Source organism: Antedon mediterranea, chromosome 5 (assembly GCF_964355755.1).
Source record: "Antedon mediterranea chromosome 5, ecAntMedi1.1, whole genome shotgun sequence".
NCBI classification, from domain to species: domain Eukaryota; kingdom Metazoa; phylum Echinodermata; class Crinoidea; order Comatulida; family Antedonidae; genus Antedon; species Antedon mediterranea.
The window spans coordinates 8,163,448-8,177,145 of record NC_092674.1 but is presented as its reverse complement, the minus strand read 5'-3'; the positions used below and the strand labels follow the sequence as shown (position 1 = coordinate 8,177,145).

Here is a 13,698-nt window from a genome sequence, read left to right as displayed (position 1 = left end):
TTGTCCGGGGGGTAGTTGTCCGGGGGGTTGTTATCCTAAGGGGGTAGTTGTCCTAAGGGGGTAGTTGTCCGGGGGGTAGTTGTCCGGGGGGTAGTTGTCCGGGGGGTAGTTGTCCTAAGGGGGTAGTTGTCCGGGTGGTAAACATCCGGGGGGTAACTGTCTAGGGGGTAGGTGTCCTAGAACCGATTATAGCATGGACCTAGCGTACACACTTCTCGGATACATAGATACTAATCGAATACGATTGTCCGTGAAAACGTGCGCCCTCTCGAAATGATCGAGCGAGGCTAGCCCACACACGTGCGTGTTACACACACGGTCATGCACTCGATGTTGCGGCGAAACTCATGAATAACAAGTTAGAAAGAACTTATTGAGGCTGGGCGCGGCCGAGCCTAGGTAAGAAAAAACCTAAATAAAGGACGCCGTTGTAGATATAACAAAATATATTATTACAATGATATTGATTAAAATTTTAAAAAATGATGTTTTGGTGAAATATAAGGTGCGTCTTATACATCGACGATATAAAAAATACCGATATTTTACTCTCAGTTGGGGGTGCGTCTTATACACAGGTGCGACTTATACACCGAAATATACGGTAGGTATAAAAACAGTATTTCGTTAACAAGACATACGGTTTGTCTATGATTTATACATGCTGTGTAATGAAGATAAAGAACCTACATACATGTAATTTACTATGTGAAAACGCGCTCAAGTTATTCATTCGGAGGAATCTTTAATTAGACTCTGTGTTTACATTTACCTCGGGTGGGATATATTACATATCTCTCGGACAAATTAGACAGAATTTTAAATTTATTTATAACAATTGAGTAGGTTATGTAGTTTCTTTGAAAGGTAATTAGAGGGTTAGATTATTTAATAAGATAGGTGATAAACAATGCATATTTTAGATTTGAAACACATTTTGAAACAATGATTAAAGTTGTCCCCTATTTAAAGAATGGAAGAGTCCAATTGCCTTGTCTTTAAGATTTTACTTAAAACAATGTTGTAGAAGAAAGATTTTTCTGAGTGGAAATAGGCTTCAATTGAAGCATGGTGGAAATTGATGTATTCATGGAGGCTAGATTACTTGTTTGACAGGCATACATGATTCATTTGCCTCAAGCTCTTCATTGAATTGTTTTTAATGTACATGGGAGAAAGAAGTAAAAGCTGGTAACATCTGTCTAAGCTAATAAACTGGCCTAGAAATAAGCTAGGCCTGTTGGTGGTCTAATTCAGCAAGCATTACTACCATGGCCACACAGGAGAGAAAGCTACTTAAGAAGACCTGTTTATGCTGTGTTAGTTCTGTAAGTAGTAGGCTAACATTTTATTAGTTTCATGCAAATGAAAAGGTTGAATATAAGAACATTATATTTGCTCTGTAATACTAAGATGTAGCTGTTATAAAAGCTAGGCCATGTTATATGCCTTACTTGTATTTTAAGCATGATACTTAATTCTTTACTCCATGCTTTAAAGACCCCTTCCCTGCAATTTTGGACGTTTTTTGGAAAATAATACATATATATCACTTTAAAAACATTAAACCATGTCATTCCTTGTCTTAAATGTACGTTTTATGGTAAATTATGATAAAAAGTGAGAAACAATGCACTACCTAAGTAGATCGCGGCGATCGACCTCTCGTGGACGGTCTCAGGCCTAGCCTAGCTAGGCTTAGTTTTGTAGGCCTAGCTGGTAAACATCGGTAACGTACGAACATCGTACGCTAGCTATATACCTAGCCTGACGTTGTATAGTTGCTGCATTAATTGTCTTTCTATTTTTGCCAGACTCCGTTGATACAAATTGGGGAAAACCCGGTATTTTCGCTGAAAAGTTAGGAGTCTTCCATTTGTTTTGGCTTCACGATCGATCGAAAAGTGGGCGAATTACAGGTGAAAAACAACAATATCAATCCGCGCGCAATGCATTTTGGGATTTATAGCGGGCCGCTATAATTATTAAAATCGATTTATTTTTCACATTTTTAACCGTTTAAAGACGAAAAAAGTTATCGCAATAGGACCATATAGTATTATTTTTACATTAAATATAGTTTGTGATCTTAAATTAGATCTAAAAAACGTAGGGAATGGGGCTTTAACTATAATTTTCAACATAGTAGATATATTGTTATTCCTGCTGTTCCATATCAAATAAAATTTGCATTATTATACTGAAAAGGTTTTAGTGTCACGGTCTGGGAACCGAATTCAGCTTACTGTGGCAAATTTAAATTTTAAATGGCATTTTTTATGTGCTTTCCTAATGTTTGCAAATGCCATTCTCCATGTCTACATCTGTAAAGATTGTAACAAATATGATTTATTTGAATTTTGCTTTATTCCTTAAACCTCATTGTGATTTTACCATTGGAATATGTATCCTATGTTAATTCCTTTCAGACGGATTTCGAAGGACATTTTTTGAATTATTTTGTTTAAATTAAATGTATCTTTTGATTTATCTGTTTAATCTGGTTTCAATATTTTTTTTAATACAAAATTCTTTTTTTTTTTAATACAAAATTCTCTTTTTTTTACTTTACACATGTTGAAGTGCTATATTTTTTATTCTGTTTCTTTTTCAGTAATAATAATATAGTTCATTTTTATATAGCGCTCTACAAGCAAGCTTCTCTAAGCGCTGAATATTATTACCCCAGTTATTTTTTTAATCAAACGTACTGTATGGAAACATACTCCAATAAAGCAGCTAGTAATCAGCGCAAAGTTGTGTCTTGATCTAAGCGGGTACCCATTTATACACCTGGGTGGAGAGAGGCAAACGTAAGTAAAGTATCTTGCCTAAGGATACAAGCAATGCGGCGAGAGTTGGATTCGAGCCTCAGTCTTACGATCAGTTGTCCGACGTCCAAGACCCTGCCCCACACGCCCTCACTTGTAAGTACCTCTTGTAGATCCCACTGCGGTTCCATTGAAAACCACAAGGATTTTGTTTCTACTGGGTGACCTCTTTAGTTCAAGACTTCTCCAGAGAGCCCAGTAAAGAGCAATAAATGGACATTGGGAGACAATCCTCTTTTCAAATAGTGTAACAAGTTCTTTATTGTGCACATATTCTGTGTGTGTGAGTGAGTGGCCGAGCGGCTAAGACAGTGGAACCGTAATACATAGCCATAACATCGGCAAGGGTTCGAGGCTCGCTTACTCACTGCCACTCCATGTTTCTGGTAGAACCTGTCTTCTCGGATAAGGAATACATACTGTAGTTCCAGTGTACACATATGGTTCATGTGCACTTTAAAGAACCTAGTACCTCTTTCGAGATGAGTACCCCGGTGAACTACTGTAGTTCACAGACAGTACACTACAGCCACTGTCACAAACTCATCATAGTACTATACACTGACTGGGCCCTCAGAGGGAACAGTCTGAAGAGGCTACCCAGTAATAATGTACTGTACATGGGACTAATAGCTTTACATCCAATCCAAATCCATGGAGCAACAAGAGCATTTAATCTTACCAAAGGATACAATCAATATGTTGTACTGTAGTAGAGACATGGCAGAATTCCTGTTTCAATAAGGGCCTGTATTGTATGCTTAATAAAGCCATTGAATAACTAATTACACTGAAAAATAGATTACAAAATAAAATGTGTATTTCTGCTAAATTTTTACAGTCCTTGGTTCCGTCACATTTTTTACAGCAAACGTTAGAAAAAAAACCTGATCAGCTGTAACAGAAATATCAAATTATGAACAGTCTGTTGTTTGGGGTTCTTTTTTTAGCTCCTTGTGAATGGCGTCCAACACCCACCCCCAACATCCAATACAGATTGACGCTGTTGAGTATTTAGAATTTCAGATAAAGTTAGATTATTATTATTATTAAATTAAAAGTATTGTCATCTTTTCAATAAGTCATTCAACTTGCCGGGAAACACTTGAAAAATCGCTAACGATGTCTGCCAAAATATAAATATAGTCTGCCAAGTCAAAATATATTGCAGTAACGGTTACGAGATAACATACTGTAGATAGATTCTTGGTTTGGATAAATGCTACAGTATGATGACCTTTCAACTCTAGAGGAAGCACTTGAAAAATCACTTTTACGACTTTGGCCAAGATAATAATATAAAATATATTTTCTTGGCAGATATTGTCTGTCATAATACCAAAGCGCACAACACAGTAAACAAGAAACATTTCTTACAAAAAACGCTGCTTGACTTTTTGTTGACTTAATAGTTTTAGTTGTTCTTTCTTCATTAAAAGGATCCTTTTTTTTTTAAATTGGTTCTATTTAATATATTCTAAATAATGATTTAATTATCAATTATTTTTGTTTAACAATCCTTAATAAAAAGAGTTTGCCAATAAATAGTCTAGGAATGAATGCAATATATAACTATACATCTGTGGACAGGTTTTGTTTTTCTGTGGTTAAAAAACCAAAAAAGGTTTTTATTTTCAAATGACAGAACAGAAGTTATTTTTCTCTCCTTTTCACATCTGTCCACCCAAATCTTATGTTTTTGGATTGTTTCCCATCCTTTCTCGGAATCTGTAAAATTCTTCAGGACTATATCTAGGGCAGAACAAAAAAAACCTACAGTATTTGTTACAGCATCAATTCGAACAATAGTGCCCTAGTAGAATTGTCACCACAATAAAAAACAACTGAATGTCGAAAATAAAAATATAAACTTTCAACAATGAATTAGAGGTACTACTGTAGCTATACACTTCTAAAAAAACTGGAGGCCAACTGGCCTTACCCCTAAAATCCCATATTTGAGGCCTGTCTTAGCCTGTTTCTAAGTTTGGGTTTAGCATAAATTGAAGAAAAACTGATAAATGAAAAGGTTTGGAAGCAGTAGAATTTACTGTGCTAAACAGTTGGTTGACCCTTGAGGTGAATAGCTGTGATGCAATTCATTGACATGCATTCAATGACATCTAGTGATTAACATCATTTGTCAAAAACATGAGCGCTTGGGAACAATATCGGTAAAAACTAATAATGCTGTATTTATTGTAAAATTGTATTAATAATCTATTTATTTTCCTATATAAACCTTTTCACTAGGGAGACACAGGGTCTTAAATGTACTGTATTTATTATTTTATAGCACAGCTTTACTCGCAATGACAGCATAAGGCCTGCATATGCAACAAAGAATAAACTCTATCTATAGCACTGTTAAATGTTTACTGAGTACTAGGGAATATTTCCACCTGTGTAAGATGTAGCCAACTGCTACATAAACATTTATTAAATACAGTGAAGTAATATCCAAACATGCAAGAAATGTTTCCTACTCTTGATCCAATTTAATAAACTATACGAAATGATATCTACTTTTAGTTATGTAGTATAGTATAATAATAAAAATAAAATATTTTAAAGGAGATGCATATTTGGTACAAAAATATAGTATGTATTGTAGTGAGTATTCTGTGTTGTAAGTAACAGGACATATTTAACTCCAGGCTGTGTCTGCCTATTTTTTTGGGCAGGATGTGGTTTAACCATATGACACCTTGTGCATTTGTGGTGGGATGTAATTACTAAATAATTTATGTTTTAACTGCTAAAAACTGTCCAATTTGACATTGGGATCTTCATCAATTTTCGTATGGTACTCTTTTGAGTGAAACCATTCCAAAGAAGGCATTCTACATGTCTATACTATCAAACTAGTTTGACAAAAAAAAAGTATGCTGTGCCCTAATATGGTAGTGATATGCCCAAATATGGTAGAGATATGACATCATCAAGTCAATATGGGCACATTGCAGTTTTTTGTCGCATAAAGTTTGATAGTGTATTGCTCTGTCTACACTATCAAACTAGTTTGACAAAAATGTGCTGTGCCCAAATATGGTAGTGATATGCCCAAATATGGTAGTGATAATATGATCATCAAGTCCATATAGGCACATCACATTTTTTTGTCATATACAGTTTTATAATGTAGACAGAGCTTTACACAATTTGAAGTGAATCTTTTCTGACTAATTTGAACAATAGATATATGTTTTCAGTATTGATTTATATGGGCATCATGCATCGGAAATTGGTAACATCAATCAACCTCATTCTTAGTTGTTGGAAATGCCCAGATTTATTTTGGGAAATTCCCTATTCACAATGTGATGTTTTTTTAATGCCACAGATTGTTAAAAACATGTCTGCTGCCCTCTATAAAATACCCTAAGGAAAGTAAGAAAGTCTATACAGTACATGTTGTATTAATAGTTTAATAATAATTTTTTTCTTATATTATAAACAAAATTAAATTAATAATGAAGATTGATTGGAAGGTGGAATAAGATTAGACAATTATTATAATATTTATGTGCAATTTAAATGGTATAGTATGTAGATGTTTATAATAAGGTTGCACATTTCATATACAATAAAGTAAATAAATATCTTGCATTCTTAAATTTAATACTGTATATTTGACAGATTGTTATTCAAGAAAATATAGATTAGTTTATTTGGAAAAGAATAGATTAGAAGAATTGATAGTTGTACTGTATGGATTTACTATACTATTGTAATACAGTAAATGAATAGTACAGTTTAGTCAACCACACCTGTTAGTGTGTTATGTCAAAAAAAAAAGTGCTTAAAACTGTTAATATTATATATAGAATATATTATAGAATTAATACATCCTCATAAAAGATTTCTATTTTTTTTTTTAGGGCAGTAGACATAAGGAATATTAACTCATTACTTTCTGGTTTTTAACAATGTGCCAACAGTGCCCTCTATTGGTCATGTGTAATGAAAAACACTATAAAGCTTTGCTTTAACTAAGAATCGTTAGGAATGTCAAATCGCAGTAATTAGAAACAAAAAATATATTCTTTTCACTTTCTATTACACCTCGACGGGCATCAATTTTGCTACAAGACTTGGAATCGTTGAAGCGTTTCGCAAAGATGTGTATGACCATTATATAGATGATCACCGAAGCTGGCTTAAAGTGTTGGGATTAGAAAGTCATTCCTTGGATCACCAGGAAAGGAATATATTGTTCTTCAGAGGCTAGTATTGTAATACCCTAATGTTGTTCTAAGCTGATGGAATGTGCCTGTGGTTTTAGTAGGAAAAAAACATATTTTCTTCATCTTCATCTGTTTGCAAGATTGTGACTGAGGTCAATAATATATTAATTAATAATATACAGTATATTCTTGAGGATTTTGGTCCAGCTTTTGTGGAATTTACAATTTTACTTTATTGAAATGTTCTTGGCTTGGAATTTTGTTAATTTCGATTTCATCAAGAAATTGTATTTTTGGAATTGATTGTCGATTAGTCATGACAGTGTCAATGTTTTAAGTATAGAATTCTTGGAAGAATGGTTTGCTGTAGGTTTGTGGTTGTGGTTTTCTAGTAATTTAGGTTGATGATTTTTTTTGGTAATTCATGTTTACACATTTTGTTCTAAGGGGATTCTATAAGTTCTTCTTTTCCGAGTTTCCACATGTTTTTATCAATTTGTAAAAATATATTTAGGGCACATTGACTTATGGTACTAGTTTGCTCTCGACATGTATTTTTCATGTAATCTTTTTAATTAACAAACACTTACACTAATTAGATTTTTAGACAAATTATGGTATTTTATGTATTAAAAAAAAAACAAAGAATATAAAATCTTTTGGTTTAAATAACGTCTTATTAAATATTGTTACCATTCATTTGTTGGTTACTTTCCACTGCCTAATCTCAAAATGAAATCTGTTAAACTACAGTACCTGTTTTGAATGTTATACTAACTGTAAATTCCTATTAAAGGGGCACCTTCAAAACCCAAGAGTGTACCCTTAATAGGGGTTGGACCGTGGTGTTACACATATTTCCCCTAGTTGCTTCTACAAGTTGTGTCTGATTAATAACATACTTGCTTTCACGGGAAAGTCTCCATTTAATAAGGGTGTCCCCTGAATAGAAGTTGGCCGTACAGTAGTTACAGTAAAACATGCCTTGTTCCTTTTACAGGAAAGTGTCTCCTATAGTCATGTGAGGTTCTACTAAATATATAATATGGTTAATTATAGATTACTACTACCGTTCACCTCCATATTTATGAATTTCTTTTTTTGCCATGCTTGTTTATATTTATGGCCCATGACATTGTTATCCATATGCTAAGGTGTTGTAGTCTATTATGTCCTGACTCACCATTTCTTGCCAGTTTAAACGTGTTGAACGACCTATTTGTTGTTGATTTACTACAGTATGTTGTCATGTAGTTACGAGTTTATATTTTTTATTTATAGGAAGATATTTCACATGTATTTGTAAAGAAAACATAATTTATTGCTAATGTAGATATGTATTACAGTGTGCAAGGAACTTGAAATCTTTTCAATGAATAGGAATTTAATCAGTGTTCTCCCAATATAGAAAACAATTCTGGCAAATGAAGCCAAGTACCTAATTATTGATACTATATAACTTATCTACTAAATACAAAAAAAAGTCAAATAATATAGTACTTTGTCTATCCAATTGACAAAATATAGCTTCTGATTGCTCTTGGTCTATTTTTTTAATGGCTAGGCCAAACCTACCACTACTACTGTATGTAAGTGTTTATTTTATGTATAATTTTTTTAATGTTATTTTTAATACCGGTTGGAGCCAATTTAGTCAGGCAGATCTTTCTTGAAAAACCTGCTTCGGGAAGACACTGTACTACAGTGGAACCCGTTCTTTAAAACATCCCTGTTCCCATTAAACGAACAACTATATTTTAATCAAATTTTCTTATTTAAAATACATTACACTATGAATATAGACTCAACCTGATGAGTAACAAATAATCATTATTACTGAATGAAACGTTCAAACTAAGGTGATTGAAGTTTGTAATCTTAAGATTGTACATACAGTACAAACTAGGGCGATCTTGCCGAACGAAAAACAAGATAAAACATTTGTAATTAGCATCCAACGAGTTCGTAATGAGATTACAACAAAGATATTCCATTAATAAAGAAAAATAACGCTAATAAGAAAAGTAAATTCCTGAGAGATACTATTCATAATTGGTAGTAATGGTTTTATTGATTATTTATTAAGGAGGTTGGGAGCCTACATATTTGCTATGACTATAAAATTCATATTTCACTAAGTATTATTATATAAACATTGAATGAATGAGATAAGAATATTTAATTTTAGGCTGTAGTGTTATTCTTCAACCAATATTTTATATTTTCACACATCAGAGATTTTCAATGATGTAGATAATTATTACAGTGCCGCTGGGTACTTGTTTTTCACCTTTCTATAACTCTGTAGCATCATTTAACCTCAATAGTCACTTTACTTGGGAGGATTTGATTTGCAATCTACACAAACTGTGTCAAAGGACATCACTTGTACCTAGAATGTGACAAAACTGTCTTGATCAAGAATCGAGCGACGAAGTACGCCAAATGTTGTATGTCCTACATTGTTGCGATCAAAATGAATCTTACATTCCCATTTTACTCTAATTGACCTTTGACACTTTACCTTTGACATTTCTATAACCTTTATAATTTAGTACAAATGATAAGTTTCCTCACTTTATGTTTGCTCTTAGAATTTGTACATTAATGGTATTGATTACAAGTAATGAAGATAAATGCTTTTAAAGGGCAAGCGTACATCTTGTTTATGAGCCACTGCCGTTGGCTATTCATACCTTAACCTTCATTTTCTGCAATTTTCGTACCTTTTTTGTTTCAATGCGATACTTTTAATTTAAGAAACACCCCGTTTAAAAATGAAATGTAACATGGTACACTATATTTTTATTGTAAAACTAATAATTAAATAAATTTTTTATAAAACACCTGACTATAGTTTCTTGTCCTTTGATTGGAGGAAATTGTGTCACGTGATATTCAATAAAAATCTCCAATGAACCCTTATGTCAACCTGTAGTGTGCGCCTGTTTATGATTGTTTTAGTTTGTGTACCATTTGGAGGCCTGTCTTTTCAAATTGATTTATTAAAAAAAATGTACTGTCCATAAGGCAGGAATTGTTTGTATTACTGTAAGTGGTTATTAGCAAGGAGTTGTCTTAAATTAAAATAATTATTAAAATGATCAATATTTACGCTAGCTATAGGCCTAGCCTGACGTCTAAATTTGCAGAATTAATTGTCTTTCCTTTTTTGGCAAAATCCGGTAATACAAATTGGGAAAGACCTGGTATTTTAACAGAAAAGTTTATACGGTTCTTTTATTTGTTTACCCTTTCACGTATGCGATCGAAGTGGGTGCATCACATCACAATATGAAAATATCAATCTGCACATGATGTATGTTGAGATTTATTGCAGGCCACTTAAATTATTGGAATCAACTAATTTTTCACACTTTTAACCGTTTATTAGAGACAAAAAACATTATTGCAATAGGTTCATATATTTATTTTTACATAAAATGTGGTGTGTGACCTTAAATTAGGTAAAAAAACGTAGATCATAGTTTCTTAAGGGAAATTCAATGTTAAGAGCAATGTATGAACCAATCAATATTTGTCCTAGATTTTGTTATTGATGTTTACAACAATGATGGTATAACAACAAGGTGTGATGTTGGCCTAAGGCTAGGCCTAGACAAAACTTAGCATCTGCTTTTGAAGCATTGGTTCATCCTCGATTTCATTATCTTTCGCTTCTTATTTTTTAGATCAGTAGGTATAGATCATTCAAACTTCGGGCTCTCAGTTAATTTTTTAATTATTTCCCTAACTATGTATGCTAGTGAAAAAATGTGATGTGCTTCTAGGCAACATGTCAAATTTATTCTAATGCAGTAAATTTAATTATTTATTTCTACTCTGTTTTTGTATTTTTATGAATGGTTTTTTGATATTTCTTGTGTGGATATTTTCTGATATATTTATTGAAATGCTATATTTTATAACGTATACTACATGTATGAGGATTCACAGGCTCTTGTCATAGGTATTTACACTGTAGTTCTCTTTTGTGTTTCCTGCCACTTTTACTTGTAGTTGTTTGTTGTAGTTGTTTGTTGTTGTTGATTGGCAATAAAGAATAAGAACTACATTTTTTCTATCAATAATGTGCATGATTTTTGGGACAGAGGTTACCCGAAAAATTTTGCATAATCAGGTTATAAAGTAGTTAATTAAAATTCAGTAGAATATATTTAATGTGGTCTCTTAGGCTTTGTGTAGAAATGGAAGCTCTTGGACCTCCGCTTAATAACACAACTTCTAGCAATGTCTTTTTATATAGTAACATTTTCCACTAACTAAATTTCAACGCGTAAGAAAGAATATTATTAGATTAGTAATCATAAACCGTGCGTCAATAAATCATATTGCTAAACACATTTACAAGCTAACTAAAATTATTAATGCAAAGCAAAATAATTGTCTTAACACACAATTAAATTCAAGCAATTATTATAAATTACCACTTAAATACATGCAATAATATAATCTGCTTATCTAAGATATTTTTATTTGTTTTCAAATTTATGTTTATCATTTTAGCTTTAGAGTGATGTGCTAAATAATGATTTTGCCCCAATTAAAAAAAGAACATTCATACTGTAGTAATAGAGTACAAATGAAATTGAGTAGCTAACCCCTCCTTTTTAATACTCCACAGTGGTCTTATTATAAGAAAGAGTACGCATGTCACAAAACCCATATCAGTTTTTTGCAATAGAATATATAAACTCTCCAACATGCAAGACAGTTAAATAATACAATTTGTGCCCAGCTTACCCGAATAAACCACAGTGGCCTCATTATAAGAGCACTACGTAAATAAGTATGTCACAAACCCCTATCAGTTAATGGTGAAGTACAGTTTAGTACCCAAATAAGGCCTCTATGCAATCATAGTATTCTGCCCACATAGTACGTGTATGCATGCCTTAATTTGTCTGTTAATTATTAGAAGAAATGTCTTGTTGTATTCATGTGTTGTAGCATTTGATCTCATTCCTACAAATAATATGCCATTTTATAAAATCCATTACTGCTAAATTGTTTATCAAAATACTATGGTCATTTAGAGTTTGAATTGTCAATTGTAGGCCATCCCAATTAGGCGTGGTCTCTAGTGAATCTGATTCTGAATTTTTAAAATAAATTAACAGAATGTTCATTTAATTTGAGTATTATTACGATAAATACATTAATAACAAAAAATTGAAAAAACCTTGTTGATTGGCAAAGATGTATAGTAGAACAATACATTCATTAATTTTACGATGAACTACAAAAATCTCAACTTTTACCTTTAAGAATTCACTTAAGTAATAAAATGCTTCGTAATTCCTTTATTTTTATGTTTTATTCCAAATAGATTAAACATGTTTTATTCATATTTTCTTCATAAAAATGTGATACTCAATGTTTTTTGGAAACTGCTACATTGATGGCAAAAAAAAATAATTTGTCAGATTCAGGACACTTGCAAATATTATTTTCCTGAATACAAAAAAAATCAAACGGTAGTATAAATTCTGAATTGAAATCATTAATTAAAGATATTTAGTAGTTTCATTCAGTAATAAATACTGTAATAAAACTGTGTAGACTCTCGAATTTGTCAGTTTTAATTTATTACGCCTTTTACTTTTAGAAGAAGAAAGTTGTGATTTATCCATATTATTAGAAATATGAATAATTCTGTAATTTATTTGACTAGTCGCATAGAATCATTGAATTATTCAGTGTACATATTAAAATATTTGACAAGAAATAATATATTGTGATTAACAATAAATTAGCACATAAAATTGCATATTAAACTAAATTATGTATCTCAATATTGGTAACAGAAATTGAGTCATTAGTGTGGGAGTACATACTAACTGTATCATATGTTTTTTTAATTTTTTTGCTTTTGCAGTTAGAACTCCTCCTTTGGAACACCACTATAGGGACACCTTCTCGTAAAATAGTACGCCAACCTCTATTCAGGGGACACCACAATGGGGACCCCTTGTAAAACAAACACGGAGAAATGGGTTTCCACAGTATGCCAACATCTATTCAGGGGACACTCCACTATCAGTATTTGTCTTAAAAAGCTACTAGAATAGAATGATAAACTTATTTGTGAGGTTATCATTTCACTCTTATATAGTATACATTTTTTAGGTCACATGCATATGAAAGAAATTAAATCTATTTTTAATATAGACACAGTATACAGTATATCACTTGATAATGATAGTTTGCATAAAATATTACAGAAATCATCTTTATCGAAACAAAAAGCTAGTGATTTATAGGTATACAGTTTGCGTGAAGCTTAAAGTTCAAAGCAGTGAAAGGCAGGTGATATTTAGCACGTAATCAATTTGCTTACCATTCATTCTCGTAACTCTATTATGAATGGGAGGGGCTGCATGCATAGTTTATTCCGGACTGTTGTCTTTTTATTCGTAGTGAAAGAAAAATCATATAGGATCAAAATTACTATTATACAATTCAATCTTTTATTTCAGAATCTCTGGTCCATAGAAAGTCAAATTACATTTAGATTAATTAAAAATAAACAAGACTGTACAATTACTTTCTTTGATTTTTAAATCTGTTATAAATTTGACTGTCTTTTGTTCTACCAAAGTTGAAAATAATTTCATACTAATAAAGTGACAATTTACACATACGAGACCCAAGTCCCC

General features: G+C 32.1%; 1 protein-coding gene across 4 annotated transcripts in view; it reads left to right on the top strand.

Moving 5' to 3' along the window:
• LOC140049588 (disks large homolog 4-like) overlaps positions 1–13,698 on the top strand; it is a 130,948-nt gene that overhangs the window by 65,996 nt on the left and 51,254 nt on the right. The window contains exon 1 of one of the 4 annotated variants that reach the window (XM_072094521.1): positions 1,030–1,328. The exons of the other annotated variants lie outside the window; for them this stretch is intronic. Coding sequence (XP_071950622.1) covers positions 1,272–1,328 — 57 coding nt within the window. The 5' untranslated portion in view covers positions 1,030–1,271. Of the gene's footprint in view, positions 1–1,029; positions 1,329–13,698 lie in introns of those variants that run through there. 4 annotated transcript variants of the gene reach the window in all.